Source organism: Ceratotherium simum, chromosome X, assembly GCF_057802395.1.
Source record: "Ceratotherium simum simum isolate JZ-2026a chromosome X, ASM5780239v1, whole genome shotgun sequence".
Lineage (NCBI taxonomy): Eukaryota > Metazoa > Chordata > Mammalia > Perissodactyla > Rhinocerotidae > Ceratotherium > Ceratotherium simum.
Window position 1 is genome coordinate 118,037,936 of NC_141940.1, and position 13,380 is coordinate 118,051,315.

The 13,380-nt window shown below is 39.7% G+C and overlaps 1 protein-coding gene across 1 annotated transcript in view; it reads right to left on the reverse strand.

Moving 5' to 3' along the window:
- GLRA2 (glycine receptor alpha 2) overlaps positions 1-13,380 on the reverse strand; it is a 177,485-nt gene that overhangs the window by 25,253 nt on the left and 138,852 nt on the right. Inside the window, exon 7 of the mRNA XM_004435132.3 lies at positions 8,739-8,888. Coding sequence (XP_004435189.2) covers positions 8,739-8,888 — 150 coding nt within the window. The remainder of the gene's footprint in view (positions 1-8,738; positions 8,889-13,380) is intronic.

The following is a 13,380-nucleotide window of genomic DNA, read 5'->3' on the forward strand; positions in this document are numbered from 1 at the left end:
GAAAACACCTTAGGGGCCGACTCCGTGGCTTGGCGGTTAAGTGCACACGCTCTGCTACTGGCAGCCCGGGTTCGGATCCCGGGCGCGCACCGACACACCGCATGTCCAGTCATGCTGAGGCCACGTCCCACATACAGCAACTAGCAGGATGTGCAACTATGGCATATAATTGTCTCCCGGGGCTTTGGGGAAAAAAAAGGAGGAGGATTGGCAATAGATGTTAGCTCAAAGCCGGTCTTCCTCAGCAAAAAGAGGATTAGCATGGGTGTTAGCTCAGGGCTGATCTTCCTCACAAAGAAAAAAAAAACACACACACAAAAAAATACCTTAAAATATTTCAAGCCTCTATGTCCCTGACAAACACCAGCTCTCTACCCTGGTGGTATAGGGGAATTACAAAGTACTGTGACATTTATTTATTCTTGTTGGCTTTCACAATTAAGCTCAAATTCCTAACCCACACAGGTCTGTAAAAGCCTCATCTAAACCCCTCAACGTTTAAGACAAAAAAAAACATGTCTTCCGCCTCCCTGGGGAAGCAGTTACAACCTCTTCAACATCCTGCTTGCTATGGAAGCAGTTGTTACCTTCATTAATAATCTATGAAATCCTTTTTAAACACCTTATGCAAACTTGTGGCAGAATATGGAAAAAAATGCTAAATGACAAAAGAAAACACACCATTTCACTGTATTCTTCTCAAAAGAAAAAAAGCAGCTAAGATTATGGAGTTTCCTTTCTAAGGACGAGGGAAAAGGAGGCCTGAAGAGATTTCTAGTCTAAAAATATCTTTATAAAGTAACTTATTTTCTGTTTGTTAACCTTTCAATGGCTGGTTTCCCAACATGGAATCACTGCACTTAATGTCCTTGACATGACTATGGACACATTAGTAGCAAAGGTATGAAGTAATCATAGCATTATTACTGAAAGCCATTTTAGGAATCCTCTGGACCCTTGCTACTCAAAGTGTGGTTCTCTGGATTAGCAGCATCAGCAGCACATAGCACCTGGCACACACTTGTTGGAAAAGTTAAGTCCCAGGCTCTGACTTACTGAGTCAGAATCTCTCGGACTGGGGCCCAGGAATCTGTGTTTTACCTAGGCCCCAGGTGATTTTCATGTGCACTAAAGTTGGAGAAGTACTGATCTAGAGCAGGACGAGCAAGATGTAGTCCATATGCCCGCGCCAGTCTGTGACCTGTTCATAGCAGTCTACAACTGGACAAGTGCATTTGTTATTGGTTATTCTCAATTCCTGTCCTTATTGCTAGTCTAAGTAGTGAGGATTCTTATATGTATTCTCCCAGTTTTAGTAACAAACCCAATTTAAAAGTTCCCACTGGATTCTTTCTAGAACGAATGAAATTATTGTTCTTTGCTTAACACTGTCCTACTGCCTTCCCTTTCTTTTTAACACTAAACATCATTGTGTAGGCCTCTTGAACCATACACATTCAGGTGTTAATCCTAAAAGTAAGCATTCATTATGACTTCACACCACTGAGAATTCCGTAAATAGGTGTGATAAAGAACTTAAACTTTTCCTACCCATATACGAGCATCTTCATCTCCCAGAATCTGGATATTAATTTGGTGTCTGAACCTAATATTTCCCAGATGTGGGCCCTGCCTTACTTCATGCACGAAGCTATAAATAGCATCATAGATCTGTTTTCTTAGGGCATGTGGTGTGTGGATCCACATGATTTATGTCTTAATGAATGAAACCAATCAGATGGAGTTTTCCCTCATACTCAATTGAGTGCATTTGAATAAATAAATCAAAATTTCAAACAGAGGCTGCTGGATAGAATTTGCCTTTTTCTAACATAAGAGAAAGACAACTGGCCATCACCCATGGGCCCCACCTGTGTGTGAATTATGCAGGAATTGACTCTGACTGAGGTTAGCAGAACTGAAAATGCTCTCTTGACTTAGTGGGCAGATGTTTGCAAGGGAGACACGATTTGCATACAAGAAACAGAAAATAATTAAGACAGTTTCATATTGAGAAGCATAGTCTAACAATGTTCTAAACCAGGGTTTTCTCTACTGTGGCACCATCAACATTTAGGGCTGGATAATTCTTTGTCATGGGAGCTATCCTATACATTGTAGGATGTTTAGCAGCAACCTTGGTCTCTACCCACTAGACGCCAGTAGCACCCCTCCCTTACGTGTGACAACCAAACATATCTCCAGACATTGCCATATGTTCCTTGGAGGGCAAAATAGCCCAAGTTGAGAACCACTGCTCTAAGCATTTGGAGAGGAAGAGAAAAACATGAGAGACCTTAATCAAGGTTCTCAAAGGTTAACCCTACTCTAATTATAGTTCAATGGTTTCCTCATTTGCTTAGATTTGTTTGGTTGATTAGGCTTAGTGGTAGTGACACCTGAATTTCAACTACCTTCTTTCAGAGTCAGTTTACTTTCTAATTGGGTTGGAAGGGTCTTAATGGGTTCTCTACCTTTGGGAAAAGTGCCCTTGTACTTAAGATATAGTTTAGCTACAGCCAGTATCAGTGGGAGGTAAAATGGAAGAATTCAGCTTGCCCCTAATTCTTTCCACTTCTCTTGTTTAGACACTGTAGAGTAAAAGCACGAACTCCTTATTTCAGTCTTATGATTATAAAAATAGCTGTACATGGGTCACATCTTGCTGTGCAATCTACTTTCCCCTTGTGTAATAAAGACAAGAGGAGTGAAAATGGGGGAGGGGGTATGTAGGCAGCCTATTGCTGCTATCCTAAGATATTTGATTTTAATCTGTAGAACATGTTCCCCAATAAATTGAGCAAAAGCTTTATGACCTAGAGTCTGCTACATACCTTTGTGGTGGAGAAAGTAGATACTAAAATGAGCTATCATTAAACATAGAACTTACCACATGCCAGGGCCTATTTTATGAGCTTTGCCCATGGAAACTCATTTTATTCTTGCCACTATCCTATGAGATGAATACTATTTACTATTAACTCCATTTTACAGATGAGAAAACTGAGGGGCAGAGAGGTATTTTTTTTTTAAAGTAACCTGCCAAGGTCACGGAAGTGGTAAATTATAGAGCCTCCATGTGAATGTTGGCAGTCTAGCCCTTCATTTTAGGAGGCGAAAACCACAATTCCAAAAGTTCAAGCCATCACATGGAATAGCAACTTCAGACCAGGTTAGTCTGAGACCATGATAAAGTGAGACAAAACAAGGACACTTCATAATTTTGTCTAAGCACAGACAAAAACAAGGTCACTAAGACATCCACAAAATACCAAAAGTCCTTCTTTCAGTTAAAATGTGACTGCTGCTTCTTTACCAATTATAGTTTTATCTTCACTCTAGTCTGCCCTTCTATAGATAAGATTTATTGAGATACCCAATCATAAAATTTCCCCTGCTTTCTGACAGCTTCCAATCTAGAGCAAACCCCTGCTTCCTTAGACATTCCTCCCAAATCACCCAATTTACAGAGACACCCCGCCTCCCGGCTCCCCATGGTATGTGTTCTCCCTCACTGCAGAGTAGTAAACCCAACTTGTTTAGCTACGGGCTTATTCCTGGTGGTCTAGGGCTGAAGAGAGTTGACACCTATTTGTCAATGTTATAAAGCTAGAAGTGGTAGCTAATTTTCCAGATGACTAAATCAATATTAAAAAGATTAATTCAATCTAGAACAATGGGTCAAATCTAATGCAGTGAAAATTTATAAGAAGAAATATAAAGTCTTTTATTTAGGCTAGAAAAAAATTAAGCACATAATCAAGAGGAGATAACTTGATATTCGTATTAATAACAGGAAAAAAAGACTTGGGAAATTAACAAGCATCAGCAAGGTCAAAATGAGCCAATAGTGGAATATGACTACTTAAAAACACTACTATAATTTAATACTCTATTTTAAAAAGGCAGATAAAGAGAGGCGACATTACTGCTCTTCTGTGTTACATGTTGATAATCACCGGACTATCTTTCAAATTCTGTTACTTGTACTTCAAGATGTTCACTAGCAAACTAAAGAAAGGGTGATCAGTGTGCTAAGGGGCTGTAAGCCATATCATAGGAAGAATAAGGTCTATTTAGCTTGGAAGATCTGAGAAGAATTACCAGCTCACCATCCTTAAGTGTTTGAAGGGATATCCCCAGGAAGAGAGGAACGAGATTTTTACCCCTAAGGAGGAGGAGTGCTGGTCTGACTGGGAACATTCCAGGACCCTATGGGTTTAAATAAGCCACTCCCATGTGATGATTTGCTCTGGGTCCTTGTCTTTTGGCCTTCACCATTGGGGCCTGGTGTCCCATTGGAATGGGAAGATCTAAGGCCCTTGGAATGTTGGGGAGGAAATAGTGCAGGATTTCTGGACCTACTGAGTGGAGGGACAAGGGCTGCTTCTAAGTTGCTCCCCTCCTGGGGTGTTGCATTGTGGTTTGAGGCTAAAGCCTGGGTAAAATTAAAGTAGTTCATTGTCTTTGTAGGCTTATTTCCCTCCAATAAGTCAATGGGGAGATAACTAATTGAGAGTAGGATTCAGGTATTTGTAGGTAAAGTGTTGTAAATAATGTCTCCCAATACCATTTCAACTTCATATTCTGTAATGGGTAGAAAGTGACACGTTATGAAAAGGAACAAATTAGGTACTACAGGTGCTTGAAAGAGTGGGATTATTTTAGCTCTGTAGGATCAGGAAATTATCTTTTGAGGAATTAGCAATTTAGCTAAGACTTAAAGGATAGATAAAGGAGGAGCGGAGAGAGAAAATCAGAAAAGGTACTGAATTCTTACTTTCCCAAGTTAGCATCATCTGAGACATTTTGATTATGGCCTCACATTCTCACTCCATTGTCTAATCGGGTTAAAAGGGCCCATATTTTCTTCCCGGGGAGGTTGAAGTCTAAACAGTATGTTAACATCATTCCTTTTAAAAGGCAGCTTATCATTAGGTGGCCTCAAAGCCATAACCATGTTCTCAAGCTGCTACAATTTCTGTTTAGTCACTGAAAATAAAGAAGTCAGGGCTATGTGGGCAACTGGAAACATCTGAAATCAGGCATGAAGCCAGAAGTCAGGTTCTTATGGGGAAGTTGTTATAACCATCACATGGTGTGAATACTTCTCATTAGAGCTGAGGAGATAACATAAAAATAGGACTTTACCGCATAGACCTGGGGCATCAGCTTCTAATAGACTTGGGTTGGCCCAACCATAGGGATTTGCAAGTTCTGTCAATGAAGATCTGGGCTTGATTGTTTCTGAGAAACTCTGCTTTGATAAAATTGACAGTGGCTGCTTTTTGAGATGTAGAAAAGATAAATCAAATACACCTAGTTGCAAGTTGCCTGGCCCCTCCTTGAATGTGACTCCACTTCATAACTCCATTGTTCAGTAATCACAGGCACTCTTCCCATGCAAGTAAGTGTAATCTCAGGTGTTCTCTCAATAAACATCTTCCTTGAATAAATCTTAATGCCAATGTCACTTTGGGAAATGATCTGCTCTTGGTTTTTCTTATACCTTCGAAAGAATCAACCTCTATTGTGTGGTGGAGGTCAGTTTCCCAGTGGGAAATTAGAGATGACTTTTTTCATTGGGAATATTGAACATTTTAAAATGGTGTTTTTGTTTTTGTTAAACTCAGGCCACAACCAATTAGAGTCTGTGAAAATTTAGTGGTTCATGAGCAGCTGGGCCAGAACTAGGGCAAAGTGAGTAAGGCTTCAGGTGCAAATTTAAGCGGGTACCAAAACCCCAGTACTCCAGATAAATATTTTAATGCAATATTTAAAAAAGTTATTGTTAATGCAAAAACCCTATGGTGAACAAAATATCAAAATTTTAAATGAAAACAAGATCTACCCCTCTACTTAATTTATCCAAACAAGGACAATTTTGACAGTGGAAAGTGGTACTAACAGACAATACAGCTCTAACATTAATTATTGCAAAATAAAAAAGCATTATCAAATAATAAAACAGATAGTTACAGATTTATATCATGCAAAAAATGACAAAACCTTTCAATTACGAACATTCAGATGTTCACCAGCAAGACTGCTCAGCCTCTATTTTGTTTCATATTCACTGAACTATGATTTTCCATGTTTTCCACTGACCTCACCTCACATAGTTACCTTTTTAAAAAATTTACACTCGGGGGTGATCTCACCCAGTTTTGTGGATGTAAGACATTATCTGTTTGCTGGTCACTCCCAAATATACTTTTGTCAGATTTCATCTCTCCCTTGAGCACATATATCTAATTATTTGCCAGCTCTACTGGCACGTCTTACAGGCATCTAAATTTAACAACATCAAAATATGATTTTTGAGTTCCACCCCAAATCTACTTCTGTCACAATAGTCCCCATATTAATAGATAGTAACACTACCCATTCGGCTGCCTAAGCCAAAAATCTGAGTCATATTCCTCTGTTCCTCACCTCCCCACATCAAATGCATCAGTATGACCTATTGGTTTTACCTCCAAAGGATAACCACTAAAATGAAATTTTCATCAAGGGATTGTATTTTGTCTGTCCTGTTCAACAATGTCTTCTAAGGATGTAGACAGTGCCTGGCATATTGTAGGAAGCAAATATTTGTAGAATGAATCTTGAGTCTAACCATTTGCCTCCATTCCCATGACCAATGCCATAGTTTAAGCCACCAACATCTCTCACCTACATTTCTATGATAGCCTCCTAACTGATCTACTGCTGCTACTCTTGACCCCACAGACTATCCAATCAATAGGTTGATATTTGCCATATTCAAACTAACCAGTGGATTCCAATCAGTTAGAATAAAACTCATTCCTTTATACTGGCCTGCAAAGTCCTATACGAACCTGAAATTACCTATTCCTCCAACCTTATTTCCTAATACTTTGTTTTTCTAATTCTCTACTGCCTGCTCTGATACTATCCAGGTTTCCCCAAACTTACCTTATAATAAGACTCAGCTGGGACTCTTGTGAAATGTACTAACTCTTGGTGATCTCCCCTGAAAACTCTGATTCATAAGGTTTGGGGTGGAACACAAGAATCTGTACTTTTAACAAGCGCTTCAGGTGATTCTTATGGTAAGATACAGATACAGCCTAAAAACCCTCCACACAGCATTCCCAGAAAGTCCCACCAATTATTCAGAATTGGGAAGCAAAGTGAAACTCATTTCCATCTCTGGGCTAGGAGAGCATGCAGTCAGTGGCCACCTACTATGCTAAGCCAGAGAATTCTGGGAATACAGTTTATGTACTAAAATACCCTCACATTCTAGTAATATTTCCTGGGTGACACAAGTGACCTCAAATTTGTGTCACTTTGTGCTAGACTTCTGTGGATGAAGTTGAAGAAATGGTTATCATCAACAAGGAGGCAGGGAGGAGAAAATTGAGAAAGGCTTGGTATTCAACAATGTACAGCAAAGAGAATATGTGTGTGTGTGTATGTGTCTTTAGGGTTTGGCGGGACAAAATGTTCCTGAGAGGTAAGGAAGAGAAAGAGACAGAGCAGCCAGCAGGATACTAGCACAGAGTAGGTGCAGGAAATATTTTGATTGACGTAGTCGGGACTCAGCGAGCTCATACACACACAAGCTTCTCAGTGTAAGCGACATCTAAATCACAACAAATGTTCAGCTTTATGTCTAGCTATTTGGAAGCATTAAGATTGATAAGGAAACATTTTTGTTTTTGCTCTGACAGAGTAGCATATAACTGGCTTTACCATCAGGCTTAACTTATCAATTTTGGGGGGAATAGATTTTGAAAAATCGCTCTCATCTCCTATATGTAAAATTTTAACTTTAGTTCTCTAGTGATATTGTTACAGGCACTAGCGTTCTCCATATCAAAGGGCATGTGTCTCTCCCAGAATCTGAAACTGAAAACAAGTGCAAGCCTTCTGGTGTCCTATATGAAATTGGATTATAAACCAGAACAGTGCTTCTCAAATGTGTACACTGAAATTGCCTGGGGAGCTTCAGAAATACTGACTCTTGTGCCCCATCCTGAGACTAGGATTTAATTGGTGTGGGATGTGGCCAAGGTTTGGAATTTTTCAAAGATCCCCAGGCTATTCTAATGAGGAGGCAAGTTTGGGAACCACAGAACTGAAGATTTTGAGCCATGTATTTCAAACCTCAAACCTCTGGATAGTGTAAAGTTTGGGTTTCTGCATTAAAGTGTGAGTCAAGACAATAAGATCAGTCTGATTGGATTTATCAAGTTGCAGTCAACATGGTTAGGGACCTTATTTACATAAAGCCAGAGTAGTTGATGAAAAAGTCAATCAAAGCAGTTGTATACACAAAGTCACACACACGAATTATCAATGTTCAAAACAACAGGATTTTAAAGTAAGTTTGTCAAATTGAGTATATATCTTCAATTAGAGTTGCCAGATAAAACACAGAGCTCCCAGTTAAATTTGAATTTCAGATAAACAATGAATAACTTACTAGTATATCTCATGCAATATTTGAGACATACTTATACTAAATATTGTTTATTTTTTATCTGAAATTCAACTTTAACTGTGTGCCCTGTATTTTTATTTGCTAAATGTGAGAACCCTGTCCCAATTTTAAAAGACTAACCTGAGCAGAAATTCAGTATAGTATGACAAATTAGGACAAAAATTAACCTTAGCGTCTTGCTCATTATTTGTCCTGTTTTCTGAATTGCATTTCCTGGTAAACCACCTCAAGCTCTGCCTGACTTTGCACTGAGGGTCAACTATACCTTATTCTGCCTCTTCTGTCTTCTCCGGAGCCGTAGGAACTCCTTGTGTTGCCTGGAGACAAAGTTCACTGCTGCATATTCCAGTAAGGCGGCGAACACAAACAGAAGGCACACCGCCATCCAGATGTCAATCGCTTTTACGTAGGAGACCTGAGAGAGAGAGAGAGAGAGAGAGAGAGAGAGAGAGAGAGAGAGAGGGGCGCCATGAAAACTTGTGCAGAAACCAGGTTCCTAAGGTTGTGAGTAGCAGAATAACCTCATTTCCCTTCATCAAGGATTTTCTAGCCTAATAAAGTGCTTAAGCATTTTCCATTCCAGTTCGTGGATTCTGAGCAGAGCAGTGAAAGTAACACACCCCCCTGCCCCCGGCCCTTGTTCCATCTCTCTCAGTATATCCCATCTGCTCAAGTAGCCTCACCCCTGAGACCAGCTCCAAAGATGACTACAAGAATTTCCTTAATGAAAAAAAAAAAGAAATAAAAACAAAACTTTGAGGTAAAATAGAATGGACACTATTCTCAAAACTGCTCATTTCTTTCTATTTTTTTCTTAACATGTAAAAACTAATATAATTAAGATAATTCCAAAACTTGGAGAAATAAACTATGTAAGGCCTTGGGCCCTTCAAAACCCATTTGTAATTTTCATCCATCTATTGATCCTAACTGACATGAAAACACATTTCTAAATAGTTTTAAACTATCACAATTCAAGAATATTCAGCCAAAATAAAGCATCAGGGCTCTAGTGTTGGGAAGGTATCTGGTTAAAAAGCAAACTTTTATAACCCTTCAGTGGTTGGTTGAGTGTTTAGTACATCTTACAATTTGATAAAGCAGATTCTGAAAGCAAATACTTTTCACTTGCAATGGAAAATGCCCCCATCTTATTCAACTTCCAGTTATTTTTGAAAATATAAGGAGGAAAATAACTCAAAGTTGTAATATATTGGGCCCCAGGCTACAAAGGATGTTTATCAAACTGCCAGCTGAATGTGTACTGTCTAGTTCTAATTTTTAAATAGGGTTTCCTACTTTTTTGATAGCTGACACAGTGCTTGCCAGCCAGAATTTTAAGCATTTTACATGTGTTCATTTTCTAACCGTTACAACAGTGGTATTACCCTCATCTTCTGATGAGGAAACTGAGGTATAGATGGGTTAAACTTTTACCCAAGGTCACAAAGCTAATAAGTGGCAGAGCTAAGATTGGAATTGGAACCCAGTCTGACTAGTGGATTTCCTTCCCGGACACACACCAACACCATACTAGGATTATATAGTTTGTATCTTGCGTTTCCCTTTAACCTGTATAGTGAGCATTTCCCATGTCATCTAACTTTCTTCTAAATCATAATTTCCAATGCTTGCATAATGGCCTGTACCATGATTAGTCATTCTGTATTATAGGACATTTAGGTGATTTTTAGCTTTATTTTTTGCTACTATAAATTTTGAGGTTATGAGATTCTTTCCCCAAATATTTGACTGTACATCTGATTATTAATTAGATCAACATTTAGACTGGGATTATGGGAGTAAATGATAAGAAAATAGGATCTTGACTTAGAAAGTTAATAGCAGCACAGAAGGTGTAAATGCAGAGACTCTAGAGTAAGATGCCCCAAGTAAGAAACACTGCTCTCTTCCTGACCACCGCTATAACTTTGCCAAGTTGTTTAACCTCTCTCTGCCTCCCTTCCTCATCTGTATAATAGGGACAATAATAGTACCTATCTCATAGAGTTATGTGGATAAAATCACTTAATATATGCAAAGTGCTTAGAATAGTGTCTGGCACAGAATAAGTGCTATATAAGTGTTTGCAATTGTTTGATTACATAAGGGTGCGATTTTTGTTAATGGAGAAATTTTGGAAGAGGCAAAAAAATCAACAAGGAAAATAAAAACCACCCACAATCCTAATATAGTCCAGTTATCATTTTTTTTTTTTTGTGAGGAAGATCAGCCCTGAGGTAACATCCATGCTAATCCTCCTCTTTTTGCTGAGGAAGACCGGCTCTGAGCTAACATCTATTGCCCATCCTCCTCCCTTTTTTTTTCCCCAAAGCCCCAGTAGATAGTTGTATGTCATAGTTGCACATCCTTCTAGTTGCTTTATGGGGGACGCCGCCTCAGCATGGCTGGAGAAGCGGTGCATTAGTGTGTGCCCGGGATCCAAACCCGGGCCGCCAATAGTGGAGCATGCGCACTTAACCACTAAGCCATGGGGTCGGCCGACCAGTTGTCATTTTTAAGGTTACCACTTGCCTTACACTATTGGTCTCAGTCAATCTGAATTACTTGTCGGTTCGACACAGGTTGTGACAAAGTGATCCAGCACTTTATCATCTACAGCACTTTGAATTTATCACTTTTCTTACCTGGGATGCTTATTCTCATTCTTTCTGATTGATAGACCTCTCAAAATCCTTCAGGACTTGACTTAGATACCAGCTCCCCTGGGAAGCCTCCCTAACCTTCCTGCTTTCTCCCATCTGGATTAGGGGCCCTTATCACTCTCTATTGAACCTGTCTTTTCCTACTTAGACCACCAGCTGTCCTGACCCCACTACTAGACTATAAGCTTTGGGGGTTTTTTTGGCAGGCCCTGTGTAGTGTTACTTTTTGTATCAGCAACACAGGACCTGACAAATAGTGAGTAAGCATTAGATATGTGGGATGGATGGATAAATGGATGATTGAATGATGGACAGATGGAAGGATGGATGGATGGATCTGGCCATCTTTCCATCTTTGTGCTTTAATTTCAACAATTCTACACTATAAGACATGACCCACAATTGCATATATTTGATATTTCTAAGAGTGGACTATTAGTGCATTTTAATTCTCTCAGCACACCTAGCATACCTGGAATGTTTCTTTCCTTAATAAACAATAATTTGTCTTATATTTACACTCCTGGAGAAAGCATATTCTCCTTTAATAATAGAACATTACCAATCACAGCATTCCCAGTTATATATTATCTAGATGTGCTGCAAATGTTTTAAGACCCTATAATGAGAAGGATTTGTCAATGCCTGAGATATGTCTACACCAAGAGCTAAGTCCAATAGAGCTGACCATCATTCCTCCCCTTCCTGGTGTTTACAGTATTCAGTAATGTATAAACCTTTTCCCCATCTCCTTTTGGCCATCAGCAGGCTAAGCACGTATTTGGCTTCTTTTATAGCTGCTCATAAATGAATCCTTTCAGTCTCAATCATTTTGCTTGGTCTCTGAGTTTCCTCCAAATCACAAACATCTTCCCAGCATTGAAGTGCTGGTATTAAATGCATTATTCACACGGATTTAGAGGGTGTTGTGAGACATCGATTACATATGATGTGATGTCCCTCGGTGCTGGTATCTCAGGATTGAAATGCATTTTTGTTGCTTTTACCCAGCTCTGATGCCAGATTCTCTCTCTTTGGCTGCTAATCCTTAGATGTTTTTAGCTCACATCTTCCCCTGTCACCTTCCTTTTATGATTCTTGGGCTTACATGGTCCCTTCCTGAACTACTTTACTACAATCTTGCAAAATAGTTTTCAAAGGTAATTAAGCTCTCAAAATGCTATTGTGATCCACTGAGTTAGTATCTTTCCAGGCTATTTAATTCAGAAAAATAAACGTTAAGGGCCTACCACGTGCAAGGCGCTATACTAGGTGCTAGTGGGAGGTGGGGCAGAAGATACAAGGATAACTAAGATGAACACTGACTTCCCAGGACTTTTCAGATTACACTCCAGGGGACGCCGTTCACACCGCACTTCAGAAAGTATCATTCACGTAGGTCAGGGAGCAGCAAATTATGGCCTATGGATCAAATCTTGCCTACCGCATGTTTTATAAATAACATTTTATTGGGTCACAGCCATATTCATTCATTTACATATTATCTATGGCTGCTTTTGCATTAAAATGGCACAGTTGAGTAGTTGTGACAGAGACCATATGGCCTGCAAAGCCTAAAATACTCACTATGGGGCTTTTTACAGAAAACATTTGTCAGCCCCTGACCTAGACTGTAGCATTGTCTGTTTTGTCGTGGGGTTGTAAATCCCAGTGACCCTGTTTAGTGCTTGAGAAACCTATGGTCTACTGAGGGGGACAGTCAAGTGAACATATAACTGATACAGAGTAGATGGTCCCATGTGCCAAAGTAGAGGAAAGATCAAAAGGCTGCTGGAATATGGAGAGGTTGATGTTGGCAGGGAAAAATCAGAAAAGGCTTCATTCCTGGATGGTGTGGCATTTGACTTAGGGCTTGAGGACAGCCAAGACTTTGATGGGTGGAAGATGCTGCAACAGCAAAGCCATGAAGATGGGAGACAGTAGGTGGGCTCAGGGATGGTGAACAACCCAGTGACCAGGATATGCTGGGTACCTGGGAAGTACATGGTGAGGTGTAAACAGATAGGCTCAGCCAGGCAGAGGGGTTTGGGTTTCAGATTGCTCGTAAAGATAAGTTAACGGTGGTTTTGAGGTAGGGTATAGATGCCTAAGTCCTTTTCTAATTATCCTGAATTTCTTTGTAAGCAAAAGCAAGAGTCTTAGCAAAAGCAAGAGTCTTAGCAAAAGCAGGCGTTTTCCCTCCTTATAGAAATTTGCCTCCCCTCCTCTTGCCACTTTCAA